Raw genomic sequence first — 13,360 nt, 5'->3', positions numbered from 1 at the left:
TTATCCCCTTAAAGCTGAAGTGTATTACATTAATCCCCCTGATGTCTGGTGTGTGTTACATGACTACAATCCCCATCATCCTCTGATAGCTAAAGTGTGTGTGTGTTACATGACTACAACCCCCACCATCCCCCAGATAGCTGAAGTGTTACATGACTACAGCCCATATCATCCCATCCCCCTGATAGATGGTGTGTTACATGACTACAACCCCCATTGTCCCCAGATACTTGGAGTGTTAATGTCCTTACTATAAAATTATCACCTTCCTGATCACAAACGGTAAACAGAGCAAGCACATAAAAACACCAAGTTCAGTAGCACATAAAAACATGGTACTAAATAAAACTACAGATCATGGCACAAAAAAAGACTCCTCACACCACAGCCAGACAGGTAACAGTGTTAGGAGTGAGAATAGGGCAATTTTTAAAGCACATTTACTTTAAATAATGGAAACTTTTTTAAAGTAATAAAATTAAAGGAATGTAAATTGGTTCGTTATAGACCTGATGGGGGGCATTTCTAATTTTCAATATAATTTATTCAGTATCGAATTGGTATCGAGCATTGAAAAAAAAAAGTTGGTATTGGTATCGAACTCAAAATTCTGGTATCGTGACATCACTAATCCTGTGTAACTTATTATTATTATTATTACTTCCATAACTCCTAGGTAGCACACCCAGTGGCTTCTAGTCTATTCTGAAGGTAGCAGCCGGGCTCTGCTTTCTATCAAGCTGCCACATAAATACCTCCAACCTTGCCAATTCACAACCCTGGTTGCCCATTCACTATGTTGGTGAGTGTACATATACTCACCTACTCACCTTTAGGTATCTCCTTCATTTATGTCTGCTATTCTACTTGGGCTCTGTGTTCTGCCAGCAGTGTAAGACTAACTTCTTTAATATGTACCTCTCACTCTCGGCCAGCACTTGTCTGGAAATTTATATCCCAGACCATCCAATTAATTACCAATATTCATAGATTTATTTGTGCCCAAAAGAACACATTTCTGTAGGTATGCCCCTCACATTCCCTAAAAGGAACCTATCACCCCCTGTGCCGGGGTGAAAGCCGTCTGACCCCAGGCTAGAGCATCGCATACTTACCCTATCACGCCAAGCCCCGCTCCTGGAGCCGGTCCCGGGACGGAGATATCCTTGACGGAAGCCCGGCGCGCACGCTGCAGAGATGAGTCCGACGCGCATAGAGAATGAGGGCTCCATTCATTCTCTATTGGCATCGGACTCGCGCCGGGCTTCCGAAAAGGATACCTCTGTCCCGGGACCGGCTCCAGGAGCAGAACTTGGCGAGATGGGGTAAGTATCCGGGGCTCTAGCGGGGGGTTGGGCTGCCTTCACCCCGGCACGGGGTGACAGGTTCCCTTTTAAAGGGGTTATCCAGCATTAGACTGGGGAAAGGAAAACTCCTCTGGTGGTCCGTGAAAGTGATCGGGACTCCCACAGTGACACTGCAGGTGTCCTGATTGGTAAGTAACAGGAGCTGCTCCTGTCACATACATTGAAACGCCGCAATCAATTATGGGGTTAATGACAAACTGCAGCTTGTCATTATCAGTCCTCACTCTCTGTGAAGCGAGTTTAAAGCAGTATATGCAATCTGTATGTACCGGTACACCCAGGGTCGTCTGGTGACAGCCAGCAGTGGCGTACCAATATGTCCTAGATTGTCTAGGAATCATTAACCCCTTAAATGATTACGGCGTTTAAGTGTAAGTGACAGGAGCAGCTTATGTCACTTACCGATCAGGACACCCGCAGTATTATTGTGGGGGTCCTGATCGCTTTCCCTGACCGCTGTAGGAGTTCTCCTTACCTCTGTGCAGTCAGGTCGGCATTCTGCTTATAGAGTCTGCCACAGGCAGGCTCTATGTGCAGAACGCCAATAACACTGATCAGTGCCATGCTATGGCATAGCAATAATCAGTTTATGATTCTGAGAATTGCATGTCCCTCACAGGGACTTAAAAAGGGTCAGAAATAAAATGTGTAAATGTTTTAAAAAAATACCCCAAAGCCCCTTCCCCCAATAAAAATTAAAATCACCCCCTACCCCACTATACAAATAAAACATGTAAAAATTGAATAAATAAACATGTTATTTACCATAGCGCACGCAATTGTCCAATCTAATAAAATATAACACTAGTGATCCCGCACGGTGAACGCTGTAATCGAAAAGAGGGAAAAAAGTGCCAGGATTGCAGTTTATAAAGTGGACAGTAAATAAGCACATGGCTGGATGGGGCTAGTCCTCAGGATCCCCGAGATATAAGCCTTTTTGTTGATATGCATATTAGGCTCAAGTGCTCAGGGGGTGTTCCCCAGAACAGCAAAAGCCAAGGTAAGTCCAGCCTATTTGTTACATTGTAACAAATCTTACACTTGTGTGGATGAATGCTATTATTAATGCTATCACCAGTACTAGCTCGGCCATATCCCTTCGCTCTAAACCATTTCAGAAATCACAAGCCCATTTGTTTCCTGCCATACCAAGCCGATTAAATTTCACACATTTCCTTTCAGACATCGCTGGCCATGCGGTTTGCCCAGGAATCATTCGGAAAACAGTACAAACAAACAGTGGGGCTGGACTTTTTTCTGAAGAGGATAACGTTGCCAGGTAAGATGTTTGCGGGTTCAGTACCATCTTATTCCTCAAATCACAGGCAAAATGTCGCTTTCAATAAAAACAAATAGCTGGCACCTTCTTTGTGTGCCCACCTCATGAAGTAAGACTATTTAGAGGGTCTCGCTGACTGCAGTAGTGTTATTCTGTTGATGTATTATTGTGACTGTGGAACGCAGCATTCATAACATTCGACACAAGAACTTTATTGAGCATTCTGCACAATACCCGATTTTCTCTTAAAATAATACCTACATCATTTTTATGGCATAAAAGGTATTTCTGCGAAACAAAGCATAATGTTATTAATGGAAACGACTAATCTTATACGTGTTAAAAAAAAAGTATAATATAGCTATGTAACCACCGAGTCCTAATATGTGAATGCTGTTTTATGCAAGGCAGCATGAAATTGCTGGCATTTAATAGACCACTAAAATTTAGTGTCCCAAGACGCTCATAAAAATACAGTTTGAGCATTCAAGATGTTTCAGCTCATGGTGCAAAGGAACCATTTAGATGCTAGTTGCAGCACATTGCATGGAAAAAAAGGGGGATTGCTGACGCTTGTTAACCGTTTTATTGCCAGAGTGACTTGGAGGCCGTGCAGGATGTTTAAGACCGCACACAGTAGGACGAAGGTTGTGTGCCAACACCTTGCTGAGGATACCGAGCAGATAGTGAAGATGTGGAATATTGTCTCATAGTGTGCATCTCATTCATGCTCGTTTACATTTACATCAAATCTTCTGTAAACTGTGCACTTGTATGCTGGGTTTACACGGAACGATTATCGTGCGAATTTGCGCGATAACGATCGAATTCGAACGATAATCGTACGTGTAAACGCAGCGAACGATCGAATGACGAGCAAGAAATTGTTCATTTTGATCTTTTATCTTGTTCTTAAATTATCGTTCGTCGTTTGCAAAAAATTCGCCGAACGTTCCGTGTAAACAGTCGTCGCGAAAGTCCGGTCGGCCGCAGCCCGTCCCCCCGCTCATCCGCAGCCCCCTGCGCCGGCATGATCGCCACCGTCGCCGCCGCCCTAATCGCCGGGGGGTTTATTGGAGAAGCGCCGGCGGCGGGGGTGGCGATCAGAGCGGCGGCGGGGGTGGCGATCGGAGCGGCTGGGATGGAGATCAGGGCGGCGTAGGGGGCTGCGGTTGACTGTGGTGCCGTGCTGCGGATGAGTGGGGGGCCGGGCTGCGGGCACGCGATCTTAAAACGATTTCTCCGTACAATATATTGTACCGTCTAAACGCTGATCATTATGAATAAAAAATCGTTACTCCGACATTGTTAATCGTACGATCGGGCCAATTATCGCTCTGTGTAAACCCAGCATTAGGGATGTATTCACCTGACGTATTTAAGGCTTATTTCACATACAGATATTTTCTACCACCTTCTAGGGGAGGATAGTGCACCTGACAGATGTAGTACTGCATGATATCGCTAGACTGTGATATGGTCCATACTCCTTACCACCATAAAATACTACACACACCAGTCCAATCTCCCAGCACAATGTTCTAGAGCAGCAGGAACTGATCAGGTCGACAAGAAAAAGATTCAGTAGAATGTATTGAAACCCTTATTCTGTGCTGAGCAGTCCAGTGGGTGGCTTCACTTAATGATTGACATTAGAGATGAATAAACCTCAAGCACGTCCGTATGTGATTGCTCTGCATTTGATTACTGGTGGCTGAAGAAGTTGGATGCAGCCCTAGGGAGTCCTGTAAAACCTGGATACAGCCTGTGGCAGTATCCTTTTTATCCCGGCAGCCTTAGAGCTGCATGCAAGTGTGACTTGAGGATCATTCACTTCTAATTAATCTCCTTCACTCCATGAACTTTTGGGGTCATTCACACGCCTGTTGATGGACGTGTTCTGCGGGCTGGACCTAGAAGCTCCCAGGTCCAGTCTGCAGAATACCATCTGTCTATAGACAGAATTCTACGGACGTGTTAATGACCCCTTAGACGCTAAGTAGGACCAACTCCTGAACATCTGTGCCCAGAAAAAGCAGAAGGTTAAAAGAATAAAAATACAAGTTATACTTGTTCTTTTCCAACAACACCATATTATTTACTCTATAAGGGCCAGTTCACATGAAGCAAAAGCGACAGAACTCTCTGCCCCGGAATCCTGCCTGCTTCAGTGGGACACTGTTTCTCTATGGGAGGACTCGCGCACCTCCGCTTTTCGCGGCTCTCCGCTCAAAGAATTGACTTGTTAATTCTTTGAACGGAGAGCCGCGGAGACGTGGAAGTCTCCCATAAAGAAATAGGGTCACACTTAAGTAGGCGGGATTGCACTGCGGAATTCCACCTCTTTTGCTGCGTGTGAACTGGCCCTAACATGATGCTAGCAGATCTGACTACTTGTAGTGTGACAGGTTCTCCTTAAACGCATTCAATGCATTGTCTCTCAGTGTAGTATGAGTGGTATGAGTGAAAAAGCTATTGCAGATCAGTACATTATTTTATATAGGAACATATGTTTCAGTAGTAGGGTTTCCTAAACTGGACAACTCCTTCAGTTTGGGGCCCTTGCAGTCATGACTCCTTAGTTTTAAAAGAGGGCTGTGTCTTTGTTTTCAGCAGCAGGGAAACAAAGGAGGTCCACTGACTTCAGTAGACACCACAAGTGACCATGGGACACCCTAGAAAAAGATTAAATTGCGCAAATTGGGGTAAGAGCATAATCATTTGCAAGTGAATCTATAGTTTCACTGTGTTCTGTGTGTCCTGGGAAATCTCATATAGCTATAGACGAAATTAACCTGACCTGAGGCCAAAACAGTAAACTGACCTGTGGCCAAAGTCAGGGTGGTGTGAACATGGCCTACAAAGTTTTTTTTCCTCTCCAGCCTTGGTGTTGCAGTCTCTTTGCAACAATTTACCATTGTTCTATATGGTTCTCCCATGACATTGAAAACTGAGCATTGGCACATAGCAACTGATGTGGTCAAATGCCCAGGTGCGGCTCTATTCCAATCTGCATCTGGTCCACGTTGACATAAGACAACTGCTTCCCTATCTTGGCAATATGGAGGAGGCGGTAGTCTGAGAGGCTCCATAGCCTTTGCTGACGCCTAAAATTATATGCCAGCACCTTGTAAGTTAATGGAGCGTGGCGGCACAGATGGTGACCTCACTCCCCAATGCCTGACCACACTCTCCTTCTGGTGCTGGAAAAGAAGCATCAAGGGAATAGAGGAAAGATATATATCTCTCTATTATTTTTAAGCCCACATAACCCATAAAGTACTGTCTTTGAGGTTATGGAAAGAGGGTATTATTTTTATTTCTTCTATTTTTATTAGAACCAGAACACCATTTATGGTAAATTTTTCTCACAACTGCCAACTTTCACACTGACCCCTTCTTACCTGTCCTGTCTGAGGACCCTTTCATAGTAGCAAGCACCCTCTATGGTGCAAGCCTCATATAGTAATGCGTATGGTACCTTGCCTTTTTCACCGACTAGTAATATATAACACCAATACCAATTGACAAGATCTGTAACGTCTCTGAGCAGTGGGGCCTCAGTAATCTAGTCTATTTCCAGGAGCCCCAACAGTCCTAGACATAGCCCATATGTAAATTCCTGGCCACATGTAGTTAAAATGAGGCAGCCAATGCCTGCATTACCCTACCGTATTTTCCGGCGTATAAGACGACCCCCAACTTTTCCAGTTAAAGCGTTTGGGATATACTCACGGTATAAGGCTACCCCTCTTCCAACACACACTAAATTAATAAAAAACTTCAGACAGCAACAGCAGCGAGATCTGAGAGGCAGAGAAGGAGGTACAGTAGTATTGATAGGATGCAAGGGCAGCCAGACGGGTAAAAGAGGTGTGTTTTTCTGGGTACAGCGCCAATCTACTTTATATCTTTTTTTTTTTTTTTTTTCCATACCTTGGACACCTGCAGCTTGCTCTGCCCTTTTATATGGTCGCAAATTCTCCAGTCCGGTTGCAAAGTTTTTCAGCATCCGTCCTATAAGACGACACCCAGCGTATAAGACGACCTATGACTTTTGAGAATATTTTCCTGGGTTAAAAAGTAGTCTTATATGCAGGAAAATACTGTAATTCCCTGAAAATAAGACATCCTCCGAAAATAAGGCATAGTGGAGGATTTACAGGATAACTTAAAGTGACACTGTCACCCCCTATTTGCATTTTGACTGCTCTCCACAGGTGTAAAGGGTAAATGTAACAGCTTTCATTACTTATTTTATATCACACCTCAAGGTGCTTGTTCTGGTAAAAAGTCTTTTTTTTATCACCTGTGGATTGGTATATGTGGGCGGGGCCTCGCAGCCTATGTGACACGCTCCGCCCCTAGCGCCACTTAGCCTCGCCCCATCCGTGACGTCATCGCCGCATAGGCCCCGCCCCCTCAGCGGCCATTAGTGTGGGACAATCTAGGGGGTGGGGCCTAGAGCTTTAGGCTGGCCCTTCCAATGGCTGCTGAGGGGGTGGAGCCTATGCGGATGATGTCACTGAGGGGCGGGGCTAAGTGGTGCTAGGGGCAGAGCGATGTGGCACAAAGGCTGTGAGGCCCCGCCCACATATACCAATCCACAGGTGATGAAAACGACTTTTTACCAAAACAAGCACCTTGAGGTGTGATATAAAATAAGTAATGAAAGCTGTAACATTTACCCTTTACACCTGTGGAGAGCAGTCAAAATGCAAAAAGGGGGTGACAGTGTCACTTTAAAAAAGGCATCCTCCGAAAGTAAGACACCCTGCCGTCACTCCGCTAAGGGGAGGGGGGCAGTAAGGGGGAAGGTCGTTGGTTTGGTCTGGTTATGCTGGTTTGTGATGACAACTAGTACGTAGTAAGTGTGAATTCTTCTTCATAGAAAAATAAGACATCCGCTGAAAATAAGACATAGCGCATCTTTGGGAGCAAAAATTAATTGAAGCCCCTGTCTTATTTTCTGGGAAACAGGTACAATCCAGCAAAATTGTGCAGACATTGACTACCGTCTTTCAGCCAATAGCTGCTTCGTCCCTTACATAATTTGTTAATATTGCAAAAATTGGCAAATCTGTATGTGGGCTCTCCTAAAAGTGTTTGTTTAAGGTAATTCTGATCCACTTGCCTCACCTTGTATTGGCTGTATATAGGACTAGTGGTTCTGATCATCTTGAACATGTAAGGATTATGTCCTAGCATTTCCTAGAAACCGAGATAGAATGTAGTTTACAAGATAAACATATGGCGGAGAGCGGGCAGCGTGCCACAGACTAAATCAGTCTGACATTAGTGAAAACTGTAAAGCCCAGTCTGCGAGTGGAAGAAAGTAGAAAACATCCTTTTTGAAGTATAGAGAATCCTTTATTTTTAGAGCAGGCTTCATACACTTCAGGTTTATGCGGCTCTTCATCATTTGCCCGCTGCCGTCACCCGCTTTACTCTGAATTCAGCTTTTCTTGTAGACATTTATATAGTTGTACAGTAAATCTTACTGGAGACCAGACCAGCCCAGAGCTAAGGACAACTACTGGTATATGGATCAGCTACATGTCACGTGGATGCTATAAATACATTACATACATACGTTTATTTTTTCTCATTACATTTATATTCAGATTTAGATTTCACAGTCAATACAAATGGTGTTAGATGTGAATATATAGACAGGTTCTAGAGTATCCGAATCAATCAAAAGGCACTTTGTATCTCCGCCCCCTGTGAGCTAGACCTCATTGATAAGGGATACCGCAGATGACTGAAATCAAAAGGTAATGGTATGTTTACATGTTTTAGTTTTTTCAGACGTATTCTGTCATTTAGAGACCAAACACGACCGAATTTTGATAATTACAGATGGAAATAAGAGCATGGGATCAGACAATCCAGATCAAATTGTGCAGATGTTCCTGCTGCTGATGCCAGTGGGGATTATGTCAATTATTTTCACAGTAAAACGGAGGGGGGGGGGGGGGGTGATTATCAAGACTGGTGTATCTGTATGTTGGTCCTAACTAAACCCCCACCTCTGTCTCCCATGCCAGATTTGTTGAGAGGATTGATAGGTCTGAGTTGGCATAGATATTCACCATAAGCCCCTCCAAGCCTTGCTTCCCCATACATTCATGCTATCAAATGGAAAAAAAAACTTGGAAAAAGTGGAAGTTACATAAAATTAAAAAAAAAAAAAAAAAAAAGCGAAAAACTTGATTCAGACAATGTTTCCACATGTAGAGAAATGCATGTGGCCGAAACCACTCTCCCCCACGCTCCCCAAGATGGGGCATCTTCAGGTTTAGTGACTAGGGCAGCAGCAGCCCTGACTGGGACCAGTCCTTCCTATTCCCGTTCTGTGTGATTTCTCCACTTCCTCAGCTCCTGCTCATGATAATGATTCATCATTGGAGCCCAGAGCCTCCTGTACCTGCTCTGTAAGGTATCCTGCGCATCATCCTGTACCCCACGTGTATGCCGGCAGGACCATTCACTGTACATGGTACTGATAGCCAAAGAGCTTGGCTTTTGCTGTGGGTGCATACACAGTAAATGGAGATTTGGTCATGCAGACGTACTGCTGCTTCATTCACAGACCATTGTTCTCTTTATAAATGGGGATCCCGGTGGTCAGACACCCAGGAATCCTGTTAGTGAAAACGCTTTTTTTTTGTTCTTTTCTTTCATGTTTTGGGATGGCATTTTGGGGGCTTTGGAACCAGTTACCAGTTTTCCATAGAGTCATGGACTCTGCATATATTGGTTTCAATATACTATGGTCGTCTGGAAACCAATCGATATCGTATGTTGAGGGACCACTGTATGTCATTTTAAATGAATGACAAGAAAATTTCTGCTCTTCATTTTTGGGGAAATTGGTTAAAAACCAACAAAAAAAAAGTAACAAAGCCAAAGACAAGGCTGTGATTTAAACTAAATGAAATAATTGAAAAATGAGTATATTAATACTTTTTTTCCCCTCCTCATCATCTTTGCTCCTAAGAGGTGTATACAAACTCCTAATGAGGCAAAAAGAGCCTTTAATTATTACTACTATATTGTTTTTGTCATCTTCATTTTTTTGTTTTGCTTGCCTTTGGTTTTTGATGAATTGATGATATGTTGATGGCCACTCAAGCTCCTAGTTGTACTATTTTTCTATATAATTTATGTTTCATACACACACGCACACACATATATATATATTTTGACCCCCCTTCTCTAGCCTGAGTGTACCAGGAGCACAGGAGGGTCCTCCGACGCTTTGCAGGAGAAATGTCGCAGACGCTGAAGGCGTTAATTGTGCAGCAATGTTTAACCCAAATCACATAAATATTTTTGGAGACCATTACAGTGCAAATACCGGCCTATTCTGGAATGCTTGTAACCCGCCGCACTGTGTAGTCTAGATGCAGTCACTGTGCACATTTTATAGCTTCATACGGTGGACCACTGAATCAGGGAGTGCAGAAAGAGATTTGTGAGCTTCACAGACAAAATACCTCCAGGAAGTTTGTGGGCATAAGCCAGCAGAAAGGTCTCCACTGTGCAGGAGATATTTTAAGCCCTTCATGCTAGAAGTGGGCAGGCGCGTGTTTTCACTTACATTTTGGCCATGCAGCACTTAAATTTTAGGTTAACCAAAGAACCTAGCATAATTTTACGAGTTTACTGACTGAATATCAGGGTGGCTTTATACAAATAATCGAATGTACCCTGTCCACAATCACAACTTCAGTGCATATTCTCCAGCTATTTTTGCTATGTAGTTGGAATGGTTTTAGTATGATTGACTGGAATAGTCTAAGTCCACTCTTTTTATATTAAGTCTATTTAGGCATTGGCTATTTGTCTGCAGAAGCCATGAGTATTGATGGTATAGCCGAGCATCGAGCATATCAATGGCAAAGAATTGATCTACCGCATTGGTTGCCTGTAAACCTAATATACTTCTTTTGCATAGTGAACCTTCCTCGGATACTGTATGGACAATAACCAATTTCTTTTTTTCTCCTTTTAGGAAATTTAAATGTTACACTTCAAGTCTGGGACATTGGAGGACAAACAATAGGTGGCAAAATGTTGGATAAATATATTTATGGAACACAGGTATTGTAATGGACAGTCCTCCTTTCACCCTTCATAGTACCTTACCCGTGTTATCCATCCTATGATATTCTCCATCCATACCTTCTCTTTATGACTGGATTGTGTTTTCTCTCTCTCTCTCTCTCTCTCTCTCTCTCTCTCTCTCTCTCTCTCTCTCTCTCTCTCTCTTTTGTTCATATTTCTGTTTCTCCCATTTTTCTTTTTTTCCTCTCTCTCCAGTTATTTATTTTACGTTTTGGGCTTGTTCTTTACTCTTTTGCTTTCCTGTGCTGTCACACATCTGACTCTCACACTTGCTTTCTCCTTTTTGTCTTTTTCCGCTCTCACTCTTTTCTTCTTTCCACACTCTCTCTCTCCCAATCTGTTGCTTTCTCTCCTCTCCACTTTTTTAGGGTCCTTTTTCATGATGGCCCGACATGCAGTAAATTATTGCCACCCATTTACAGTGCCTTTTACAGCACTTGACAATTGGGAGGGCAAGACTGCATAAATGATCAAAGGAAAATGTGCTTCTGTTTGCTCCCATTATTTGTCAGATGAAGCTTTGTTTTCCTAAAAATCAATACTTTTTAGGCTGTTAGAAAGAAGCATTCAGCTGATGAACACTTGGCTGATGGACCCCTGTGTCATAGGGCCGTAAAGGCTATATTACACGCCCCAACCTGTGAGGTCTGCTAGATCGGTGATTTCTTACCGAGTCTATTACATGGCCCAATAATCATGCGGCCAGGGCTGCATGAACAACCCGATCAATGTTTTCCAGCCCTTTCCGATAAGCAGACGTTGGTCGCACGTCACTTGTCACACAGATTGATATGCAGTCGATGACAGATTATCTTTTAACATGTTGAAAGATGGCAATCCGCAGAGGAGAGAGCTGATCACTGGCTTTATTTGGCAGATAACCTTTCCATGTAATAGAACCTTAACTCTTTAATACTTTTTCTTCTTTCTTTTGTCTTTTGTTGTTCTCTTCCATTCTTGTTTTTATGTTTTGTTTTTATCTTTTCACTGTATGGCTTTGTGTTCCCCCCCCCCCCTTTCTAGCTTGTTTCCCTTTGTTTATTCTCTATAATGTTCATAGAAACACTTTCTCTTTCCACCACTTCCCATTTCATGTCATACACCCTCTCTACGACGCTGTCTCTCAATACACTCCGTATAACTGTTCGAAGTTCGTTCTTTTCTTCTTTACGATTGAACCTTCATAAAATGTCACGTATATCCCCTATTAAGTTTTTGGTAAAGGATTGCCCAATAAACTTCCAGTCACGACACAGTCATTAATAGGACCACTTACTCTCCTCCACTTAGCTCTAGTTTTATAGCAACACACTCACAAAAGAGATATTAATTGCACATTAGTCTTTTATTCTTTTTTAGACTAGTTTTGGGGTAAATGCTTGTAAAATGCCTTACAGAGGAAAAGAAGCATAAAATGCACTAGCCAGGATGTTGCATGCCTGAGCGCTTTCAGTTTATTGCAAATCCGATGTACGTCGCTAAGTAAGACTCACATTTTAGGGAGCAATAAGGTTTAATATTAATATAATTTGGATTTATGTAGAGATGTAGTAAAGCTGTCTTGACCTGGCTTTCCAGTTCAGCACTGCATACGGCCCTGTTTGTAGATCCCCAGCTGTTACGGAGAGACGGCTTCTCATTTCCAGGCATTGTGGCTTGGGTCAGATGTGAAAATCACAGTAATTAGTGGAGGATTTTTTGGGAAATCAACACCACAGGTACAATTTTCAGAGCATATGTCCCCTGGAGAGAGAAAGTGGGAGAAAAATAAGTGAAATAAGTAAAAGAGGAAATTAACAATGATCCTACACCCTCGGTGTAATCATAAACCACTGGGATGCTGTGGAGTAGTGGAACAGCGCTGGGAAAGAACGACTGTACAGATACAAACTCAATGTCCGATTGATTGTTTCCAGTCTGGTATTTGGTTGTGTGTTCAGTGTCACTGTGAATATTATATAGTGATACTGATCTTTTTAGTAGTAAAATTCCATTATTTCACTTTACATAAATTCAGGAAATCCTGTCCGTCCGACACTTGTTTGTTTCCAGCACATAACAGCAACGCAACATGGAATCTCAAACAACAAAGTTAATAGGCGTTAGTTTTAGGCATTAAAAGATGCAGGACCCTTCTGACTGAGGGGATCAGGAAGCCAAAAACAGCTGGAACTGTTGTATGCTGTCTGTATAACTTCTATTAGCATTAATAGGAGTTGAACGAACTGCATAACCCTGTAAGCTGCACAGTAAACATGGCTATGGTGCTACACTGTGTACTCAACTCTCTTTAACCTGCATAGGTGTATGTAAAATGTGTAAAACAACCACCTCTGACTATGACAAGTAGGCTGGAGTGAGCCATGGGAAACCTTATCTTGACATAGATGGACCCACATGTATAGGACATTTATGGTCACAAACATCTAGCGGAGAATACCACTTTAAACTGATTTTAGTGGGACCAGGGGATGTGTATGGAAGGCTCCTATCTTTCAGCCTGACTACAGATGTCAGGTAAAGAGGGTTCAACATGTTAGTTTTGGCATCATGTCTGGCAGTGCTGCTATGCCCTCTC

General features: G+C 42.9%; 1 protein-coding gene across 2 annotated transcripts in view; it reads left to right on the top strand.

Annotated features, from left to right (window-relative positions):
• RAB28 (RAB28, member RAS oncogene family) overlaps positions 1-13,360 on the top strand; it is a 100,389-nt gene that overhangs the window by 19,408 nt on the left and 67,621 nt on the right. For both annotated transcript variants that reach the window (XM_069977415.1, XM_069977416.1), the window contains exons 2-3: positions 2,553-2,649; positions 10,670-10,758. In XM_069977415.1, the coding sequence (XP_069833516.1) occupies positions 2,553-2,649; positions 10,670-10,758 (186 nt within the window). The remainder of the gene's footprint in view (positions 1-2,552; positions 2,650-10,669; positions 10,759-13,360) is intronic.

The sequence above is a fragment of the Dendropsophus ebraccatus genome, chromosome 7 (assembly GCF_027789765.1).
Source record: "Dendropsophus ebraccatus isolate aDenEbr1 chromosome 7, aDenEbr1.pat, whole genome shotgun sequence".
Lineage (NCBI taxonomy): Eukaryota > Metazoa > Chordata > Amphibia > Anura > Hylidae > Dendropsophus > Dendropsophus ebraccatus.
Note: the sequence above shows the minus strand (reverse complement) of the source record. Positions and strands in the feature narration are given on the sequence as shown.